Raw genomic sequence first — 24,932 nt, forward strand, 5'->3', positions numbered from 1 at the left:
GTACCATCGTCGCGAGCACAAGATCCGAAAGACAGGGAGGAGCGGATCTGTAAGCGAGGAATTGCCTGCACGCGCGAGATGTCGACGAACAGGACGTTTTTCTTGAGTGCTGAACAAAAATGGGACGTCGTCAAGGTGAATTGGATGTTATTACGGAAATCCAGGTATTTGTTTTTAGAGAGGATCAAAAAGAAATGACGTTTTTTTTTTTTTCGTTTTAGAAATATTATAATTTATATACATATTCATCGTAACGTATCATAATAATTCTTTGACTTGGTATTCGGTTGCACTATAAACAATACGCGCCATACGGCAACGCATACTGCACTCCGGCCTATCGATAAAAATATCTCGATGAAAACCTATTTTGAGAAACGTCTCGCGGTAGCCTCATCAAGATATCGGCGCGAGATTCTGAAAGTTCTTTAACAGAGCGTTCCAAAATTTTCACTCAAAGTTCCTTCACTTTCGTGCCTTCAATTGGTCTATTTAACGCCGAAAAAACGTCAAGTCCGGGCCGCTGTGTGCTGCTTCCTAGAGGGAAGAGATCGCGCGGCTTGTTTCGGAAATTTCTTCCGACCAAAGTCGCGCCACAGCTCGGGATCACACACGCGTCACGGCGCATTAGCAAAGCTGGAAGTTGCACGGGGCTTTCTGGCGGTGCCTACGCAGGCTGCTGTTGTGGAGAAACGTCTTGCCGCAGACGTTGCACTTCTGCGTGCGGCCACACTCGTGCCGCACGTGGAAGAGGAGGTGCGACTGCTTGGAGTAGCAGGCGCCGCACTGCGTGCAGGAGAACGGCCTGATCTTCTGCGACTGATGGCAGGTGGACCTCGGGTTCCAGTAGCAGGAGCTCTTCTGATGACTCCTCAGATGGCCGGACTGCGTAAAGCCCTTGCCGCAGTACTTGCAACTATACTTTCTCTTGGTGCCTTCGCCGCGCGTCGAACTATTCGCGCCTAGCTCCAGTTCTGCAACACGATTACCGTTCCGTCAATCGATTGCGTTCGTGCTTAAGCGATTACATACACAAAATTAACGAAGCGATTCTCCTTGACGAAATACGTTTATTTGCGGCTCGTGGGTTACAAAAATAAATTGTTCAATTTAGTTCAATCGTTTGCGGTCGGAAATCTCGTGGTAAATCAATACAATACTCATTTCATCGGCGTTCTTTAACGATGAACAACATAATTCATCATTACTAGCAATTTAAAAAATTATTAAAAATTTACAAAATAAGAAATGTTTAAGTGCAATCATTGTTGCGATGTTTGAAAATTTATACATCGACCGCAAAGGATTAATAGCTTCCTAACAAAAAGCTGTAAGATGTATCTCATGCGTACAAATAAACTAAATGAAAGGCTGGCTCGTCACATCGAAATGAACTGGAAAAATATGCATCGTGCTTGCAACGTTCCCCGTACGATGTCTTTGCAGCGAGAGGAAGAGAAATACAATATATATTCCACTTATTCCCACATTGGCTGTTAAAATATCACAGATTAAAGTGCACAGCGTATTAGTGGTATCATTGTTGCGTTTCAAGATGCGAGAATATTTAGTGACATCATTTACATTACGTACAACATGTAAAGGGTAACGCAGTTCTGAAAAATAAAATAGATATACTTGATTTTCAAACAGGATATTATTATAAAGCGCATGGTAGTTTAGGACGTTCAGGTGAATCGATGAACAGTTTGGTGTTACATCAGTTTATTTTGTATGGCAAAATAGAAAAACTAACAGGATAAGCATCGTAGAAATGAACATAGCGGTGAAAATTGTAGCAGATGTATCAAACGAATAACGAATAAACTATATTTAAGCTATGTTATAAATCTAAAAGAGACAAAAAAAGAAATTAGTAAACCCATAGAGAAATCTGAAACACTCGCAGTCAATCAAGTATTCATAGTAACACACACGGGTAAAAAAACGTACAAAAAAAAATAAATACCGTAGCAAATCTAGTCGTAAAATATGGACTAACAAACATTTTTTTGCTGCGAGAACTATATTTTTAGTTGTCCATATTTTACGACTCCTATTTCTCCGTGTATGCACAGTCAATAATCCGAGTAGGGTAGAGCGGGGTCAAAAGTAACAACTCAAATATCTATAGTTATAGACATAGATACGCATGCATCTGTTGGTTAACGGATGAAGCTGAACAAGCTATAACGTGTCTCAGAACGCCTGCGGCCTAAGTATTGAGTGGACGTGTGCATGCTCATCTATGTCTATAACTATAGACATTTGAGTTGTTACTTTCGCCCCGCGTTACTTTTGACCCCGCTCTACCCTACGGATTTCACAATTAATACCCCGAATCGCAGAGGTTGTTACTTCGGTGTAACGCACACCTTCTTGTGCTTGCGCAAGGTGGTCGTTTGCAGAAAGGTCTTGCCGCAATCGTTGCACTTCAAAATTTTACCACAATCGTGACGCACGTGCCATCTTAGGGACTCCTTCTTCAAGTACGAGGCACCGCATCTGGAGCATGAGAAGGGTTTCGACTTCAACGCGTGGTACCTTTTGGAACTCGGGTTCCAGTAGCAGTTGTTCTTCAAATGGTGGTAAAAAGTGCGCTTAAAGTTAAAGCCCTTGCCGCATAATTCACATATATACTTCCGAGCGACGGACGTGAGGAATTCTACAACACAACAATCAACAAGGTTCGTCGTTAGTTACTGGTAATTTCAGTTGGAGACACGCTCCACGAAACAATCGCCAAAATTTCAAAAAGCCACGGAAGATCGTGCTTCGATTCGGCTGATCGTGCTCACGACAGAGTCACAAAAAGCAAACTGAAACGGTCTCGCAAATCTGATCAAATTTTCGACAGTATTTCGACAGTAATTTTAAATTAAATAATCACTGTTACTTATCATTGTAAATCTTTTTAATATACGACGCGTCTGAGAAATAAAAAATGAGGTAGTTGTTGGATATATAAACTGCTTTTGAATTGCAAAATATAATTTTATGCCACAATAGATAATAAACTTTTGCCGCATTGTATATCATTGTACATAAAATAAATATGTATACAAAATAAAAAAAACAATCACTCTTATTTATCTTTATAATTTTCTTGATATACAACGCTTCTGAGAGATACAAAATGAGGTAGTTGCTGGATTCATAAATCGCTTTTGAATTACAAAATACAATTGTATGCCATAATAAATAATAGGCTTTTGCGCATTTTACATCATCATGATATATATAATGTTTCGATGTATATAAATGTGTTACAATGATGTGTATAAAATAAAATGCTGTATCAAAATGCTAACAAATACTTCAATGAAAAATTATTATATATCACAATTAGAGCGATAAACTTAAAAAAAAACTTTTATATCGCCCAGAAAAAATAGAATGTTATGTCATAATGATATAACACTTAACAAGCATAATCTTCAAAATGTTTATACTGTTTTAAAAAATAAAAATTTATTTCATAAACATTTAAAAAAAATTCGTAACTCGTTAAAGAAATATAGAAGTTCTCTAAAAAATATATATATAACTTCTCTTGCCAAAATGGTCTTCAAAAAACAAAACTTATATCGTAATATCACTAAACAAGTTTAAACAAGTTTAGTTTAAAAAGAAAAAAAACAGAAAAATAAAAAAATTTTAAGATTACACTTACTGGTACTTTACAATTCATTTTATATGGTATATACTCGACAAGATTTCCTATGTCTACAAAAACTCGCCCGATAACCGAACACCTTTTTACATTTTCGACAAGTGTATGATTTTCCGCAATCGTTCGATCTGTGCGATTTAAGCGTCCGTGGATTTCTAAATCTTTTATCACAGTCAAGACATCTGTATAATTTATCCTCTTTTGGCTCGATATGAGCTCGACTTGCTACTTCGTCGTCATTCAAATCATCATCTGAGTATTCTTCTTTCGGTTCCTCCTTTTTCAAAAATTTCCGTAAATTATACTTGCCTTCACCTATTGTTTGCTTATTATCTGGAATCCAAAATACGTCGAAACATCATTATAATTACATCATAATCATTTTACAATAATTAGCACTTTAATTACACCATCACATATTTTCATTAAACAAAGAATATTCACAGTTGAACGAACTAATATTACATTTTTTCTACTAATATAATACTACATTCTTCCTACTCCCTTTTTTAAATTATATTTAGAATTTTAGAATATAAATAAGAATTTCAAAATACACATAAAACAATATTTCTTAAAAACTAATATTCCCAATTACTTTTAAAATTAATACAAATTTAAATTTCAAAATACATTAAATTTTCCAATTCATAGATTGCATGCCAATTTACGAAAACATTACATAAACAATTTTAACGCCCCATACAATAAATAAATATAAACAATAAATATAAATATAAAAACATTATTTTTTAAATAAAATGCACAAATTGTTTATTAGAATATACAATAATACAATAAAAGTGTTTAAAAGTTGATAATTATCAGAGAAAAGCCTCTTTAGAAAAATTGATTTTTTAAAAAAGGTATAAAAAATTCCCCAGAAGAGACAATAATCATATAATTCTAATAACAAAAACAATTTTACAGCAAAAACAATTTTGCAGCAAAAACATTTTTACAACAAAAACAATTTTACAGTAACGTAGGTATATTAATAATTATCAAAATTTTAAAAAAATCTGATTTGGTGTAATAAAACTTGAAGCTAAAATATTGCGAACGGCAATGTAAAGATTGCATCCTTTACTGATTTCTTATTTTCTCCTGCTTATCCTTTCATTTATATCCATTTCTTTCTAATCTTGCACGAGCATGTTGGATTACGTAAAAAAAAAAAGATGAGATCTTGTAAGATTATGTTCCTGACTTCTCCCTATGATTCTCGAGAAGTCAATCCTAATAAATCGCATGTTTCTTTACGGTTCCAACGTACAGTCATTGCTCTTATTATTACGATATCACAGTCATCTGAAATGAAAAAAATAACAATTAACTGAATATTTATACTGTTTTAGTGTAGAATATATTGTTGTAATAATTATGAGAGACATAAATATTGACATTAAATAAAATATGAAATCGCTTAACAATACAAAATACGGCCGTTTTATTTAATTATTAAAAATAATTTATTGCTTCATTAATTATTATAAATAATACTCCTCTTTTTAAAAGAACAAGATAACTGACATAATGCAAATATGACTACTTGTTGACGGTTATTATAAAAATATTTTACTGTCTATATACTATTTTTCCACGCACATTGCACTTACCAAATGTTTTTTAATCAAAAACCAAAATGCGCAATAAAAATTGAATATGCGTAAAATTAGTTTCTCGTACGTGCAACTGGACAGGAGAGGAAAGAAAATAAAGAGGTATAGTCTAAAAATGCATTCTTAATTTTTTATGAAAAATCGAGACGTGAAGTACTCATAAAAAATATACGCAATACGATCGAATGCATTCGATATAAACTTCGAACACATTTTATAGGTTTTTTTTTACCTTTGCTCTGTTAGAAAAGATAAAAGTGTAAATAATTGATACAATACTTGTATAATCTATTTTTTATAATAATACCGATTGTTAAAAATCTTACAATTTTAAGACAGTCTTAGCAAAAACATCGTCTTCTTAACATTCATAAGCTCCATACGTATTCCATAGAAATAGTTACAAGCATGCAAAATTGTAAAATTGTTATCAAATTCATATGTAATTAAATTATATACAAGTATTAAAATCATTTATAATTAAACTACATCTGAATTTGAACAATTTTACAATATAATTTAATTCATCTGTTTATTGTCGACTATGAGAAAGAGATCCTGGCCCTTGTGCTTGCGTCTAATGTGCGTGTAAATGTTCGGCGGATGTTTGCTCTTCAGACCGCAATACGGGCATTGAAACTTCGGCTCGCGGCCGCACGCGATACGCAGATGCGTGTCCAGCGTACGTTTGTTCTTGTAGCCCTGCGAGCACTTTGGACACACATAATTTCTGGACTCCATTCTGTTGATGCTGCGCCGCTTCTCGATCGAGAAGGACGGGTCCATGAAGCAGCCTCTGGTCAGATGGCTCTTCAGATGAGCTATCGTCGGGTACGGACTGTTGCAGAAACAGCAACGATTCCCGCTAATGTGATTACTATCGAGCGACGACGCTGTAACAAACAACGACGAGGATTGAACGGGGAGTGCGCTACGGGAATCGATATTTATTGAGATCTCTAACTACTGAACTCGCAGAAGGAGAATAGACATAGAGGATGACAGAACAGCCCTTGGTCCGCATGCTCGAAAAACCTGGAAGACGACCTTGCTTACGCTGATTAGTGCGGAGTAATTTTTGTTCGCCCGTTAAACCCTGAAGAGACAACACTTGACAAGTCTCTCTCTCTCTCACAACTTGAGAGATTTATTCTGCTACATGTGACAAGATACTTTTATGTACGGCCAAGATAACATAACGAAAATAACATAAATACGACTAAACAAATCTTACGGTTTTAATTAAGTAATTTACTTTTTTATTTTTCAGTCAGAAACATTATTATTATATTATTAAAATAAATTATTTTATATGTTGCTCTCTTCTCTTTCGAACATTATTTTTACATGAATAATACTTAACCGCCACGTGTGTCATAACATCAACATACTAGTAAGTGAATTAATATGTAGTAGGACTATTTGAAACAAAATTTTTATTTACAATTAATTTTTTTAATACTACATTATTCAGAGGCCTTTTACACATATTCTTTTTATACAATACTTTTTAAACAATACTTATCTCGAATATGCGCAGTAAAATATTTATGGCAATATATAAATTAATACAAAAACATACAAAATACGTTCAATTATATAATTTAAAATAATTTTATGTATGTTGAATTTTATTAATTGCATAGAAAATTTCTAATTACTTTTTAATTGCTTGACAATATATTCAGTATGCTGTAACGAATTAATCCTATAACGAATCCAATACAATAAAACATTTAACAAAAATATACATTAGAAATCTAGATTTGTCTAGAATACCAAATATTAACGATTTAACGAATACCAATTATAATAAAATGTCCTGTGTATTTTTTCCATAGATGACAAATTGAATAATTTAAATAATTAACAAATTAAAGGAAACAAATCAATGATTAGTTATTTTTTAAATATCTTCTAAATAAAACAAAGAAATCTATACTTATTTTAAAAATAAAAAAACAATCTCATATTTCGACTACTCCGTAATATATAATAATCTCAAAAGATGCTTCATGCAGTACGAAAAGGTAGATATACTGTTCTAATAAACATTAAATAAAAATTCTAAACTTTAATAACGTATATATAATCCTAAATTATATACTCTGCGAATAAAAGAATATTTTCTCAATTAATAGTTATTAAATCACATCGTCAAGCTATATTGTCTGTATTTTCAATATCTTTATTTTTAATTCCAATATAACTTCCGATATAAAATTTGATAATTTTTTAAATTAATTTTTGGTAACTTATTAAAAAATTAACGTGAAGTTATTATAAAAATGTACTTGATCGCTGAAGTCATTGTTCAAACTGGTATTTTCTACAAACAACCGGTACCGCGCTGTCGAGTTGTAGAAATTATCGCTTTCGCAATATTAAACAATAACTTTTGTTCTGCCGGGGACGCATCGAGGCATTTTGCAATTTCGCGCATTAAAAAAATCTAATTAAACGTTCAATTCCCGGCCTCGAGATCGATCGCGTAAATCTTCAAGCCCACGTGCTTGTGCTTGATGTGCGAGGACATGTTGGATCGTTGCTTCGTCCGGTAACGACAATACGGGCACTGGAATCTAGGATTCTTGCCGCATTCGTATTTGAAGTGTCGCCATAGAGCGTTTCTCTGCTTGTAGGTCTTGCCGCAATTCTTGCAGACATGGCCCTGCAATGGCTGCTGCGGAAATAATTGCTGCTGCTGCTGCTGACGATGCTGCTGTTCGGATGTCTTCTTCCAGTCGAGCCGGTGGAAGACCAGAGCCTCGTGTAGCGTCGAGAATTCGGTCCAGCATACTGCAAGCAGGTCCGAAACGAAACAAACGTGTAAATTTTGCGATCTACGGGCAGTGTATGGTCTCGTCTTTGTGAGTACCAGAGCATGCAAGGTCTCAGCCTCTCTTTCTCCGATTTCCTTTCACGCGATCTTCCAGCGGTTGGATAGACTATGCTCTACGACTATATCCCCTAGCTAAATTATATCATCTCAAAACATTATAGATAGCATTAGATAAAGTAACAAAGGCAATAGTTAATTCGACTAAATTGAGTGACGGATGATTTTTGGGATACTCGACATGTTAAGTAGGATCTTCAGTGCGTCACATAAAATCTTCAGTGAGGAAAATTACTGTGTAAATATTTTCAACATCCAACTCGTAGTGCCTTAATGTGAGGAAATATATCATTATTATTTACAGCTTTGTACTCGTGATCTTATTTACGAGAAGTTTTCACCTTCGAAAGACGAATCTCCTAATAAATGAGATCTGAAGAGTATGTATAAAATAAAGGAAACAAAAAGTAGAACGGATTTGAATTAAAACGTTAAATTTTTATTAAATTAATTCGAAAAGTTAGAAATATTATTCTTTGTGATTAAGTAATTATGTGAGTTAATAATGATTCTTCGCTTTACAATCGCAGACGACAGCATTCAATCATGTCAAAAGCGCTAAATGTAGCAGTGCAGAGAAATTAGTTCGTGTAATGCATCGCGTATGCCTATACCTATCGTTAATTTATTAAAATAATGCCGAAGTACAATAATATATAATATATCTGATTCAAGATACTTTTTTCGATAGATAACAGTTCTAATCTCGTAAACAGTAATTCCGATTACGAATGCAGAAATTCTAAATGAAACTGAATTTACACCACTAAATATTTTATAAAACTCAATTCGCAATAAGAAAACATAGCCAAATTAATATAATTCAATAAAATAAACAAATTAGACGTAATTTATACTTCTCAATAACATAATTAGTCAGAAATAATTAAATTTCTTAAAACTATATACTATACAAATATTTTCTTTACACCTTTGCTTATAAAATAAAAATTTCACGTGACGCAAACTTCGATTCTGCACGATGAATCCAGCAACTCGAGATCATAAATGAAATCGGGAACAATCACTGAGGCGGATACATCTTAAGGCGTATCTGAATCATATGGTCGGTGAGAGTATCGGGACTGGAGAAAGGTTTTCCGCAGTGCGGACAAACACACTTCAACTTGGTCGGTCCACAGGCATGTATGATGTGTCTGCTCAAGGAGGATTGATTCTTGTAACATTTGCCGCATTTCAGGCACTGATGCTCATCGTTGTTTAGCGCGTACGACACGTCTGTAACGAAACATAAAACGAAGTGACGTCAGTCTTCGCGAAGATCGGTTCAGTCCTCTGGACTGGGATAAAAAATCGCGCCATGAACGTGAACACCGGAAAAAGGATACGCAAGAAATCGTGCATCTATTGAATTTCCCGGAAATAAATCAGCATGAAACAAAGACGCTCTTCTTTAAGATTTTATTTAAATAATTTGTTAATTTTTTTATGTTACTCTTTAATATAAATTGCTTTCTCATAGAGAAAGCTTTGTTTAAATTTTATATGTACCTACTACAAAAAAATACCCGATATGCTATAATAAATTTGAATTTTCTATCAAAGGGAGGAAGTAAAATTTTCGCTTTTATACGGTATTTTCGTTTGTTCACAAGTCTTCATTAAATTTTCTTTAACTAAACCTCTGCCAAATTAAAAAACTCTTATTTTAATTTTGACAAAATGTGCATGGTGAATTCTTATAATACGCCCATAGTCGACTTGCAGCCGCCCTCACATCGGAATTGCACAATTAGACAAAGAAATTAGTTTGACTATATGATACCATTAACTGACAAATAAAGGATTACTACAATTGTTTCTGTAATTTCGAAAATAAAGAGATTGATCTGGATGTCATATACTCTAACTCGTAACTTCCTGAAAGACAATTACTTGTCTTCAGTCTAATATTTACTAGCGGAAGCGTAACCAAGTTCGATTCTTATTAATTATATAAACCATTTACTTTTCTGTATTTCTTAAATAAATATTTAATTTAATTAATATGTAGGTACTTCAATTTACAATTAGTTTAAAAATTAAAAAATCATTATGTTACAAATTTTCAGTTATCGCAGCGTTTCTCAGTTTATAGTATTTTGCGCTATAAAAAAATAAATTATATATACAAATAAAACAATAAACAATGTAATAAAAAGATATAATCAGATTGAAAGGGATGTGATTCCAAGAAAATGGATGAGAAATGGTTAAGAAGCGAAGAATTGCTTTAATGTTACTTTTTTATTGAAATACCATAAAAATTTATAAAGTCGGATAAGTAACAACGTGTGGAATCAATGTCCAACAATAACAGTAATATACCCATGTCGCATTTTTTAGGGCAATGTGACCCTGTCATATATCTTCTATATACGTAAACTCACATAGATAAGATATTTACGCATATTTCATAGCCTCAAATATAACATACGACGACAAGTCGCTGCATATACATAGCACACTTCTCTTTACATATAATCGATATCTTTGCAATAAGATAAACCATAAAAAAATCGTATCCCTGTAAAAAGACTCCTACAACTCCAAACATTTATCCATGTAATCAGAATTAAACCTATGCAATTCTTAAATAATCTTTCAGTACATAAATAACTTTTCGTACTTTTAAATCTAGTTTTTCAATCGCGAAGAAAACTAAAGAGATTCCAATACGCTTAAAAACTTTCGACACGAAGTAAATATCTAGAAGACGGAAGTTTATGAACTTTCACGTTTTATTCAGATAATTCGAGATACATTAACGAGCCGCGATTATTCCAATAATAATAAGGCGAAAGATGTTCTATATAGACAAATACGGACAGATATACGGTTGCGTCAAAACACCGTCTGGAAAAGCTGATAAACTTCCACATTCTAATAATATCCGTTTTATTAATTTAAACACTTTTCATGTAATAAAGAAATTTTAATTTTCGACAGCAAGTTTCCTCCCGAAAGTGTAAAATAAATTACATTCGAACGAATTCGTCAAAAGATTCAACAAGAACAGGAACAGATGACTCGCTTCTTATTCACAGTTCTGTCACTCCTGAACAACATTCTCCAATATATTAATCCAGCTATACATGTCTGTATCCTTATATAATCGTATACTTGTATAGAATAACTTAAACGCGTATATTGCACTAGAAAAATAGGAATATTAGTCATTTGGCATTCGTGATCAGGCTATTTGGCAGTTCACCCTTAAAACACGCAAATGTAACCACGTGTAATATGCACGCAGTCATTATTATTTCACTTGATCTTGAATTTCCTAAAGTGGAAAATTTAAATCTTTTGTCGTTTAAAAAAAAGAAATGTCTACTTGAGCATTTATATATATATATACATATGGAGAAGTAAAAACCACAGTGGTGTAAGTCAAATTTTTAAAAATATTTTCTCATGTGCATAGATGCACGTTATATATTATACAGATTACATTTATGCACACGAGAAAATATTTTTAAAAATTTGACTTACACCAATGCGATTTTAACCGCTCCATATAAACATAAACTAGTCTTGGAACCGCGCAATGATAAGGAATTTATTAATAACATACTTAGCTTAATACACATAAATCGTATTTGTTTCCGGAAAACTCATTAGGCTGTTAACAAACTCTTAAATGTAACCGAGAAATTTTTCAAACACGACCTTTGAATTGAGAAGATCGCAAAATCTCTAAACAAGAACTATTGCACGTGAATACTTATGTTTCAAATCAATCGCTAAATACCTCCTCTAAAATCTTGTATTCATAAAGAAAATAATTAATAATTCGAAGTTTCATACATAATAACTAATCCTATTGACAAAAATCCAAAATAAAAATTTCCTTTGGTATTCCTTTGGATAAACAAATCGAAAAGTAAAATGTATAATTAATAATATAAGGCTCGTTAAACGATACAAATAATTTCTATCGTAGACTCCTAAATTATCTGCAGCCTATTCTAGAAAACCCGTTCAATAAAAAAAAGTTATTGCAACACCAGGATCAAAATCAATTTGATCGCTCTAAATACAACTTCGCACGTCACGTTGAACAATAGTTTACATAAAAGTAATCCAACAGTTTATAAACTTCAAGTTCAAATTTACAGGATTACTTATATATAAAGATTCTGTGTATTTAACAGAAATATAAAGTCTCTTTCGAAGAGAGTATATAGTGCAAAGACATTCTTCCACGATTTCGTGACAACCGCAATTACTTCCGCGGTAATTCCGACGTCGTCAGACGGATTCGTCACGAATAGGCGGCGAATCGATGATCGTTGAGAATGCTTCTTTCCGTGCCGAAAGAGATGAGGCACAGCCGCGGTTATTTAGCGACGGCGCCCCCGTGGATGTTGAGAATGTGCTGCTTGAGGTGATCCGGCCGGCAGAAGTACTTGCCGCAGAGGGTGCAGGTGAAGGTATACCGGGACCCGAGGCGGCCGCACTCGTATCTGGAGTGTCGTGTGAGAGACGATCGCGACCTGTACCCACGTCCGCACATTACGCACCGAAATGGCAGTTCGCCGTCGCCGCCACTCAAGACGATCTCCTTCGCGGGGCTGGCTGCAAGCATACAGGGGGAGGCCTTTTACATCATACGGGTTCCTGCCGGACGCACGAAACGGGCCCCTCTTATCTGCAAAACCGCGGGGGACACTCCCGATCGAGACAGTGCGAGACCTGGACACTGATCCCCCCTCCCCCCGCCCTTTTCTTTCTCTTTCTCGACCGTTGAAAGAAAAGCTTGAACCAAGCGTGTGGACAGTACTGAATCAAGCTCGCTCCAAAGGAAGACTGCGCAAAAAGCTCCCAAACCCGTCGCGATAAACTGATTCGCGTTTAATCCTTTCGTGGACGAGTCTGTCGAAATACCGGATTACTGAAAAATTTAATACCGACGTACACATAAGATTCTATCGCTACAGTAGGAAACTTGAAGTGGCATTGTCCACGAATAAATTAACATTAAATTAATTAACGAATAAATACACGAATATGAATTAGCGTTCTATCTTTAGATGTGATAATGTTCGATTTATTCTCTCATGTTACATATTTTTGAGTGGTTACAGAAAGACAGATACCCTGTATACTAAAAATTTCACAGCAAAAGCAAATAATCGATAACGTGGAAACTATAAAGTGACGTTATTGTATATGACAATAGCAAAAACGTGTAACTTCAGCGATATAAATGTATACACTAATGCTCGAGAACACGTCGTTAATCCTTACGGCAGATCCTTGTGCACAGTCTTCGTTATTTCAGGCTGTTGTTATTTACATGCTGCACCAAAAAAATGAGCTGCTTTTTATTAGTGCATCCATTTTTACACCCGTGATGTAATTAATTTTCAACCCAACGTAAAAAAAATATGCCTCCTTGTATAGTTCCACCCAACACACATTTGCGGCGAATGAACGTAAATATACTGGGCCGAAGTTATTACGCGCGAATGATAACGAACGTGGATGATCTCCCTCCGACGAGAGCCGCTCGAGATGCATCTCCTTCGTTTAGCCGCATTAAACGCGATATGTTACTGGCCGCGCTGACAATCACGAAGCTTACGTTCGGCTGAATGACAAGAGACTTCGGCATGCAATAAACATCAACCAACAATTATCACTGATACTTCATTTTTTATTACTTCGTTAATCGGATACTGACAGTTATGTACAACGCTAGCAGCACGTACCAGATGCCACTCGCGATTAAAAGGAACTGGTTTACGTAATTTTATTAATGTGAAGATATTAATTTATGAATTATGCGTATTATATAGGAAAGTGCAAAGTGTACCGCACATTGATCTGGATTAAACAAACTTTGTATTTTATTCATTTTTTTTTTATTGTATGGTGTGACACCTCCATTACTTGGCGAAAGAAAAATTATAAAAAAAGTAGATTATATGAGAAATATTGATTAAATAAAATAATCTATAACTCGAGTAATCTTTATATTTATCGAAACAATGTTTATTAAATACGATCAATCTTACGAATAAACATTTTTTTTTATCAAGAACATTCACGAAACGTGTAAGAAAAAAAAATAAAGGAGCAGGAACTGGTGAAGCCATACATTGTCGCCAAGAGAGGGGCAAGAGACAGTGCCTGGATCGAGATACTGGACAGCTTCCAAGGTCGAGAAACGATGATAGGATCCCGCTTCCGAAGGTGAAATAAAACAAGAACAAGGAGTGTGTTTCGGCGCAATGGAAATCGAAGATTTTTTTTTTTACTACCGATTTTTCATTTCGTCTCTCCGCTACACAAGTGTCTACGATTTCCAAAACTTGTACAGTATTCGAACGTCTTTCTCAGTGAACTGCCGCTGTAGCGGCGGCGGTGGCGGCGGCTGCTGCTGCTGTTGGTCTCGCTGCAATAGCTCCTCCCGCCGTTGACGAAAATCAGCCTCCAATTTCTCTCTTTCCGAGAGACAGTCGGCGATATGTCCCCGCAGACCGCTTCGATACTTGTAGCTGCGACCGCAGTTTGGACAGGAGAGTCTGCGGTAATGTGCCGTGGGTTGCCGATGCACCCCAGTGGACTGTGACCAATGCAGCGTGGCAGCTGCAAGCATCATCGGCCAACTATCACCCCGGAGATCAATTATGCGCGCGGACGCGACGATAAGATACGTTCAAATTTCAAGGACTCCTTTTATTTTTTTCTTTTTGCGCAACGAGCTTTCTCTGAAACATTTTTTCTCTCTTTTTCTTGCTTTCGTTTTCGGAATATTTTCTCTGTGCGCAATGGCACTATAAAACAAATATCGCTCTGAACGTCCTTGGTCGCTTGAATCAAATTTTTTGATAAAAAATTAGGTTATATAAACGGTATTCATTTTACACACAAAAGAAATACGTGACTTATATTCTTCTAAAGGATGGAGAATTTATTGTCAAAGATTTTGAAACAATTTTCTAAAAAGGAAAATTAAATGTTGAAATTTGAAGCATAAGTATATTCAAATAAGATTAATGCCTAATTTTTTGATATTAATTTTTATTTTAGGTTTGATAATATGAAAAAGTTGGAGATTATACCACACCAAAAGTTAGTAAAATTAAGTTATTTCACACTCGCAACGGGAGACAAGAGCTGAAAAGCTGAGTGGATAGGATTTACACAATGAAGAGATCAGAAGATTCTGTTCAAAAGATTCTTTATTTGGTCTTCTTCGCTCTGGTCCATCGACTGGTCGGATTCGCATTTGTAGACGATGAAAGATACGACTGATTGCAGATCGATACGATTGACACGAGATCGCATAAGACTCTTCAAAGAGATAACAAAAATAATGCCTCCTTAGCTTTACATTAACTCTACTCAAAAAATCTACCACACGACTAATGATAATAAATCAAAGGTTATAACAACTCGAAGAATATTGTTATATAAATATATGCTGAGAAGAGGAGGAAACCGACGAGTGAAAGAAAGTAACATGACGCTAATTTCTTCAGTTATAAATTTCAAATTCATAAAACGAATCCATCTTAAGACTGAGAAAATTAATGTCACATTACAGAAAGATTTAATCGATTATGATTCGCATTCTGACTAATAATGACAAAATGACAAAATAATGACGGATCCTTTGTATAACCGAAGAACATTTTATCATTTACTAAATAGCAAATTCGAGTGATTCTTGTAATTTTACAAAATATTTGATAAAAGAAAAAGTTTTCTCCTTTACACAATAATTTGCATATTTAATTATGTTAGTGGATAATAAATTCAAAAACATATAATCTCGCAGGATCATCGAATAAACGCGTAGTGAAAGATTTAATGAAATGTTACTCTCGTAAAAATTGTGAGAAATCTCGAGTATTAGAGCGCATTTGTGAACTGATACTTCCGGATTAACTCATGCTTCCGGAGAAGCAATGAGAAAGAACATTATTGTAACACATACGTCTGGTTGATTTTTCGCAGAAATTAGCCATTTATTGTAACAAAAATTGGCGATCAGCGCCATGTTGTTTTTAACGAATCTATTTACAACAATGTTTACGCCGATCATATTCCCCGAAAACAATTCCCTCACCGAGATAATTTCTAACATTTTGAATTTGGACATATTTACAGACTATCATGCGCAATAATAAACATAAAATAATCTTCGTGACATTTGGAGTTGACTCCTTTCAAAAAAAATTTCAGAGTTCGTTACTCTTGTTCCCCCATGGCTTCGGCAGTTTCGGAAAATTTCGATCGTAAAGTCTTCGGGACAGTAACACAAAAATTCGTAAAATTAAAAAAATTAACTTCAATTAATTCGAGCAAAACAAAATATGCCTTCGAATTCAATACAAATGAAGCGAACGTAATTCTCGAAAAATTACTGTATTATGCTCGTCGCTAGCCAAGTCCATCGCAAACATAATTTTGAGTTAAAACATACTCCGCTCGATTAATTTCTTGAAGACACAATTTTTGCAGCCAAAATATCGAGTTGAACTCCAAGCGATTCATCAGATTAATATTTCAAGATAAAAAATTAAAACAAAAACACATAATACCCCCTAATGAACTTTACACTTGGAGATCAACGTGAAATTCGGCAAACTTCTATTTCGTTTTCTGTCGAGCGATGCAACGTCGCATCTACGCCCATGGAATGCAGATAACAACGGTCGATTGCTCGAAGAAAACGTAAATTATTACAAATGTCTTTTTTTTTACGTAGATATGCATTGAATGGAATAAATTTTAATTAACTCATTACTTGGCATCGCGACGTGGGTTACTTCTTCATGGACGAAATTCGAAGCACTAAAAAAGAAATGGAAATTACACGACGGGGGAAAAAAGATTCGACTACGAATCGACATGCTACGGATGTCAATCCCGCCACGGTTGCTGCTGTTGCTGGCCCTCGTTCTCGTACTCCCTCGGGAAAGCCTTTGCCGCGGAGATATGACGGCCCGAATGCTCGACTATCCTCCTCCTCCTCCCCCTGGCCCTGGTATAGGGCGTCAAATAATGGCCCGTCCTCTTCTGGTGTACCCGCATGATGTCCAGCCTGGTGAAACGCCGCCGACAGGTCCCACAGGCAAATTGCTTCTCCACCCCGCACTCGTAGCGCCGATGCCTGTCCAAGGAGTACTGGATCGAATAACGTCGGCCGCAGCGTGAGCAACGATACCCGAGAACTGATTCTGAAACACCGCGGGGCCCTCGCCGCTATCACGCGAGCGATACAACCGGAAAAGTGCGCCTCTATTCACCAAGTTTTTTTCTTCGACGTGAAATACGAGGATGATTGAATCGGGATTAATTGCGAATCGGTCCGTCTGTCTTGTCTAGTCTCGATGGTTGACTGTCGCGAAAATTGAGAATTGCAGGAGAGTGTATTTCCTTCAAGTTGTAGCCGAGATACACAAATGTGAGAGAATGTTTCTACAAAACGCAATTTTTTTTAAATCGAATCAAGTATCTGTTTCTTGTTACTTGAATGTTCTTGTGAAGATTAATCCATTATCACCCGTGCAATGTATTTCAGCGCTGGTAATGATCGCTGCGCAGCAATGATTAACAGAGCAGTAATAATTGCAATAAAGTGGTAACAGAGTCGTTATTATTATTTGAGATTTCAAAGCATTTTCATAGATAAATTTTGCAAATTATACTCTCACATTTATGAACATTTCCATTGAAAACAGATTGCATAGTAGCCTGTATTTGTAGAACGAATGCGACATCTAAATCTGATTCTGTAACCCTATACGAACTGTATCATGTTAATTTCGACCACAAAATATCAATCTTGAACAGTATGCACATAGAGACTTTCCTAAATTCTGTGATAAGCATAGAAAAATCTACATACAGGAAATTATTCTGTTCAAATAAATGATGTAATTTTCTGTGATGTAAGAGCTCGAAATTCAAAATGGATTTGAAATCTCTGCGAGACCCGCAGCGAGTTTGCAAAACCAACGTAAAAATCGCAGCTCATATAGGAAAATTATTCAATTTTCAATGAAAATAAACGTACAAAGTTTTCATTTTATTTTCCTCGAGAATTCAACTCGTTTTCCTCTCAGGTGTATCACAGAAATTACATTTATATCGCTCGCTATCAACACAACATATTATTTTCGCGATTTCTTATCCAAATATTTGTTAAAGCCAAGTATCGATATCGCCAGAATTAAATCTCATCAAATTTATCTTACCATAATCATTCGGTATTTGCGAAAAGCGACACAATTACTACGCGAATCTTACCATTTTGCGACGCTGCTCGCAACATATCCGAATGCTCCTAGAAAATCAATATATACGTTACACAAACATTCCAAGTAGCTCCAACAAAAATTTGGAAGTCAAATTCATTAAATCAATTATCAAACGGAATTTCGCGCGAAAATTTGTTCTGTACATACTATTCAATGAATTTATTCACTGACTTCGCGACACGTGGCGATGAGGCTCCCTATAAAGCGTTAACGAACTCGATTACAATTCCTCCCTTCGATCACGAGTGATGCAAGGACAATCGATAGATCGTTCGCAGTCTGGCGCCCTAGAATCCGATCGATCCAGGAGTTGCAGCTTGCAATAATCTCGCAATCCGATCAATTTTGTACGAAAAGCTCCGGTAAGATTCTACACTCTTTACCCTCAAACGCATGAACTCGGACATTACATTCACACACAAAGATTCATACAAACACCACGAGCAATATCTCCATCACGAGGAACAAATGGTGCACTGAGACAATGGAATCCAGTCTTAACGCAGCATATACGTCGAGCTGAAAACTTGAAAAAATAGGAATAAAAGAGGAGGAGGGGAGAGAAGGAAAAATATCGGACATGTTATCAGTCTCTTTTCGTTTAGCGAACATTGCGCGACTTTCTCGCGAAAACAGCGCAATTTTTCGCGGAACGAGATTGCAGGAATCAAATTTATGAAGGACACTATTGGAAAATTTAATCGTCGAATGAAACGTATCGAGCTGATGAGAACCGTGAAACAAAGTTATTCAAAATTTGTCAACTGATAAGCGTCAAATATTCACTGCCTACCAGTATGCACATCATAAAAATTATCTCGTCGGTTTTATATATAACAACTGATTGGAATTACTGTAACTTTATGGCATATGCCTGATGTGACAACCTCATGGGAACATGTATATAAATCAAGAAAAATCGGAGAAACGTGCCAAGAGTAATCATATTTTTGATATAATAAACAAATTGCGGCAGAAATAGAAGCTTTGAATTTACGGCAATATAAACGGCTGCCAGCTAATACAAGATGCAAAGGTTTAATACTAAGCTTTTCGATAATTATCGAAAGGCTTAGTGTCATTTTGTAAAAGAGATAAATACGAGAAGAACATTTCAGAATCAACTATTTCTGCCGGGAATATTTTGCGTAATAGATATAATGGAAGAGCATCTTGCGCGCCGATACAACGCACAAGACTAAGTACTTACGTGGACAATATCTTTTACCTTTTTTACCGTATGGACATCGCGTGCGATTCACTGACAGCGGCATCACATCCTTGCGTATCTGGCTGGGAAAACGCTCTCAAAAAAGCAAAATGCTATCTTGAGAACATTTCGGATCTTCTCAGTATCACAATAAATCAAAAATGATCAGAATGCTCGGCAAATAATATTAATATTTAATATGAAAATCCATACTTTTTCTACAGATCTCCATAAAAAGAAAAATATATCGCGATAAATATCATTAACATCTTCTAAAAATAGACATAATTATTAGAAAACCAACATTTTTCTTAAAAGTAATTATCTTAAAGACGTAGAAGATATCGTAATCTAGAATCTTAACCGATAAATATCACTCTCTCATTCACTCAAACATATACACACGCACAAAGATAATCTTCTTTCAACGCTCAAACTTTCCACGCATACAAGAAATAAATTCTCACGCAAAAGGCCACAGAAAAACATCTTAATTTCTGCGGATGTCAAGTTTGAGAAGATCATGGAAAAAAAGTATCCATAAAATCCAATCAAACTTTTTCACAGCCGCGAGAACTCGATGTAATTCGATAAATACATATTAAAAAAAAAAAAGCTTTTACCAACCTGTTAAAAAAGAGGGAAGAAATTATATTCTAAACATGTAAAATGTAGAAAAATTAAATCACGCCGCAATTATGGCAACTTATAATAAGCCTTACAAACTATACGGGATTAATCATCGCTTATCACTAAAATAATCGCGAATATCACCTATATTTATCACAGTGTTACTAATACTATACCATTCATACATTACCATTCATACATTAATACATTACCAATCCGAAGAGCTAGAGTTGTCTTGACATCTTCCAAGCTCTCGTTCGAAGGCTCGAAAAAAGCGAGACCTTCAAACTCGAGCGTCCATCTCCATCCCTAATTCCTGCAGATAAAAAGATGCACATCGCGAACGCGAACTCGACCAAAGAATAAGATCCATTTGGTGCTCGTGACGCTCGTAAGCATCATTCGTCCCCGTTTAACATTTGCTAAACAACTAGGATGAAATAATTCTAAGAGCGTTGCGAGCGCTAAATAGAATATACCCAAAGTCGAGCAAGAAAAAATAAGAACGTCGCGAAAACATAAACAAAAGCAAAATAACATGGAGAAAATATGTGCAATCTTCGTAAAATATAAACAATCTTCTCGAGTTCCAAAAATCTCAAATTGAGGATAATCGGAAACTCAACCGTCCAATTTGATCTTACTGTGGATCTTGGAATTTCTGAATCTCAAAATGAGACTCAGAAACCAACGATGAGCCTATCCTCTGGTCCTTTCTGAGATCGTCCAGGCATCTGCTTCTATTTTCTTCGATCTTCTCTCTTCCTTTTGCCCAAAATCGGCGGTAATCGCGTTTCGTCCACAGAAAATCCAGAAATGTGACAATGCGTATAAATCGTCAAATCAAGATGATCAGGAAGTCTTTGAAAAATAGAAAAAACCACTCTTCTCCGACGCCTTCAACTTGAACATTCCGAATAACAGCGCAGTCACAATCTCTCTAATCTTCTGTGAACAAAAAATGGAAAACGAGGGGAAGGGGGGAGGGGCCACTCTCCAGCAAAACGCGGTTTCACCAAATTTTAGAAAACTTATTTTTAATAATTCTCAAGTATCAAAATCGAAAAAAAAAATATTTTCAACTCGGTATTGAGAAAAATTATTAAGCTCTCTAAAATCGCGATAAAACGCAACTGAAAATAATTAATAGAAAAAACAGCTTCTTTTCCGCTACATTGAATTTTTATATCGTTTTAGCTTTCCCTCGTCGTTGTCGAAAATAAGAAAGACTTTCTTTCTTATTATTGCAACAAAAGAGTAATCCAAAATCGATATAAAAAACGCAACAACAAAACATAAGAAAATTTGTTATTGTACATACATATGGAATTACTCGTAAACATTCGTCATACACTCAATCTTCCTCTCGCTCATCTTCTCAGACATACCGTTTCAATAACAAAAAAGCCAAAAGGAAAAAAGAATCGTATTGTAAATGAAAACATGACTATCGCTTACGAGGAGCGTTCGTAATCGTCTTACCAATGATTAGATCCGCTAACTCGCACGCGCGGCTATTTTCATTTGCAATAACGTCAAACACTAATCAACATGTTACATATACCATCATTATGTAAATACAAAATGTAAATTACATACGCACGTTAAATATACACATGTAGCGCAACGCGCATGTATGCATAAATAGTGTTTGCGTACATGAGATTACCAGATTACGTTATGTTATAATGTAACCAGGTTACTGGTATTTCTGACGGATTACCTTTTTACCTTGACCTGAGTATTACCTGTTTACCTCGTGAAGTGTTCTTACCATATTACCAGTGCCGCTGTGATCTTCGATCTTCTCTCTTGAAGAAAAAAGCGCGAGCGCACGAACTTTGTTCTATGCGAAAAGATCGCTCGAACAAAAATCAGCCGTACGCCGCGAAATCGCGAAAGCGCGAGGAACGAACGCCGAAAGCAGATAAATATCTGACAGTGTCGAAAATGCACGCGTAAACGTCTAAATCGCATCGATTCAGATGTCATCCGCGCATTTTTGACACTCGAGAACTTTGTTATCTCTCGAGATCTGTTGATCTTATTCGTAGTGTCACCTTTTTGAAACTCTAGCTCTAGCTCGAACGAAAATATCATAAAGATAACATCCGAATGAGATCATCAAAATCCAAAGGATTAAATAAAAGAACGCGTCAAGTCGCGATTACCGAACGCTTTCGCAGCAAAAAAATAACCGACAAAAGCGCGATTCAGCTCCTGGTGGTCTCAGCAAACGCGCAAAGAGCACGCTTGCAGGTTTCTTCTCTCTTCTGACATCATCGGACTCTTCTTTCCTGGATACCGAAGAAGCTCTGTGCGCCCGCTCCGACCGAGAAATCGCTCGATCGTAGCAGCTCGGCGAGCTTCTTCCGCCGCGTTCCCATCTTCATCTCGATCTCGAGCTCTTCATCATCATCATCGTGGCCTAGACACTTGGAGTGGGTAAAAGAACACAGAGAAAGGAAGTATACAGAGAAAAATTGTGACATGGCATGGTACAACAAACACAACGAGAATCAAATAACGAGTAAGTACAATACCATGAACAATAATGACAACGATGTGAATATGTTTATATACGTAATCGTTATAAATATATTATGTATATATATATAGCGATATATATCGAATATAGAAAAATAGTATTATATAGTGTTAAGCATATTAAATATATATATACTAAGTATATATCAGTGTAGATATATATATACTATATGGAGTCCTTTCTTTCGAACACTCATATGTATACATACATACGTGGCGCATGTACGTATGCACATATGAGAGAACCATAATGAGATATATATAAGTAAATCGGGTTAATTAAATAGTTCATGTTTTATGCGTTACGAACAAAGAAGCGAGTTATGTACACGTGGGTTAGTAAAAAAAAAAAAAGACAATTTGTGTCGAACGTGTGCGAGCGCGAGCGGACGTTGCGGCGGATACTACTCTCCATTCATGTAATATTCCGTTCACGTACATAGGTAACAAACCACCACCATGCAAACTTCGCTACTTCGGAATGTCACCCGGCCGAACGCCGTCACGCTTGCACACCTCCGCAGAGTTAAGGTGTAATAGTTACACTACCGAAGGAAGCGTGGCATGCAAAAGACGAATTACGCCAAAAAAAATATATATGTAAATATATATATATATATATATGGCACAAATGGGTTAAAAACTATCGAGTGTACGCATACACGGAATGGACAAAGAAAAAAAATTATATATATATGAATATATAATATATATATAAATTGTTCACACATCATTATATCGTACTGCATGTACTCCTGGTCCGCGCGCGCTTGCGCGACCAAGATCTTGATGTGGCACGTGCTTTTTTTGTTTCATTTTTCTGACCGCATCTTTTATAGAGAGCCGCAACCCAACGTGAAAATGTACGCATACGTGCGAATAAACGCGCGCGACGCGTGAGAGGGACATTGCAAGACGCCGACGGACCTCGCTGATCCCTTTTCCCGGGAGGGAGGGAGGGGAGCGAGATCGCAGGCGAGGGGCGGATTTCCGGCCGGCCGGTTTCGCGACTTACGACCAACCGTATGAGAAAGCGCATTTCGAGGAGAGAGAAAGAGAAAAGAAGGGAAAAAGAGGCAGACGAAACAGATGTACGTGGACAGGGCGTAGAAGAAGCACGCAGAAATGCGAGGGTTACCGAGCTCCCCCCCGTGCTTCTTCGTCGTGCACAATAGGGAGAGGAAGAGAAAGAGAAAGAGAGAAAGAAAGAGAAAAAGAGGAAAGAGGAAAACGCGAGATATCCCCCTGGGCGATCATGGTATAGAGGGCAGAGAAAGAATTCGACTGACAGTCCGCGCACGACTGGCCGTACGTCAACGCACCCGGTTGTTCCAATCCGCGATCAACGGGAATACGCAGGATGTATCATGTATCTCTCACGCGATTCTCCGGGCAAGCTTCCTCGATTCGACTTTTGTGCATGATTTCAGCACACGCGCCCTCGTTACATGTATATACCGGTTCTTTTTCTCGCAGCAACAAAAAAAACACGTCACGGCTACAATGGGCTGATTTCTCTTTTTTTTTTTATCATCTGGGATCCGAGGGTGACTCTCGTCCCGGATTGGCAGAGGCAAACGCGAGCGTTTCACTGTTGCCAGAAGAAGCGGTCGATTGTTCACGAAGGGACAGCAAGAGAGTCTTCGGCGACCGTTCCTTCGGACAGGCGTGCGTGCGCGCGCGTTTACCTTTACCCTTTGTCTCGTCGCCGGGAACGCTTTCGCGTGTTTCCGCGGCAGAGAATATTTCACGAGAGAAAAAAAAAGATCTACGCGCTGCGGACAACGTGGCGCAACTCCGGTCCTAAAAGATCGCGAACCCCGGGCGTCTCGTTAACGGAACCAACTCGACGAGAGATCGACAAAAAAAAACGTGCGTGAAGATACACGTAAATGCAAAAAGCGGTAACCAAAAGGTGTACGAGAGAGCTTTTAAAGTGGAAATTCCAAAACAAAAAAAAACAAATGAAAGAAGACGCGTTTTCCGCGTAGCAATGGAGCCTAAAATAAAAAAGATTGTGAGACTCCGATCGCGATGGCTCGAGGCGTGATTTTTTTTTTTTTTTTAATAT

The 24,932-nt window shown here is 36.4% G+C and overlaps 1 protein-coding gene across 49 annotated transcripts in view; it reads right to left on the minus strand.

Annotated features, from left to right (window-relative positions):
* LOC139812891 (uncharacterized) overlaps window positions 1-24,932 on the minus strand; it is a 168,280-nt gene that overhangs the window by 129,800 nt on the left and 13,548 nt on the right. For 2 of the 49 annotated variants that reach the window (XM_071778051.1, XM_071778033.1), the window contains exon 7: window positions 14,420-14,791. The exons of 44 other annotated variants lie outside the window; for them this stretch is intronic. In XM_071778051.1, coding sequence (XP_071634152.1) covers window positions 14,499-14,791 — 293 coding nt within the window. In that variant the 3' untranslated portion in view covers window positions 14,420-14,498. Of the gene's footprint in view, window positions 1-274; window positions 975-8,611; window positions 9,434-14,419; window positions 14,792-24,932 lie in introns of those variants that run through there. 3 more of the 49 variants (XM_071778041.1, XM_071778021.1, XM_071778052.1) reach the window with 3 other exon arrangements.

This window comes from Temnothorax longispinosus, chromosome 5 (assembly GCF_030848805.1).
Source record: "Temnothorax longispinosus isolate EJ_2023e chromosome 5, Tlon_JGU_v1, whole genome shotgun sequence".
NCBI classification, from domain to species: domain Eukaryota; kingdom Metazoa; phylum Arthropoda; class Insecta; order Hymenoptera; family Formicidae; genus Temnothorax; species Temnothorax longispinosus.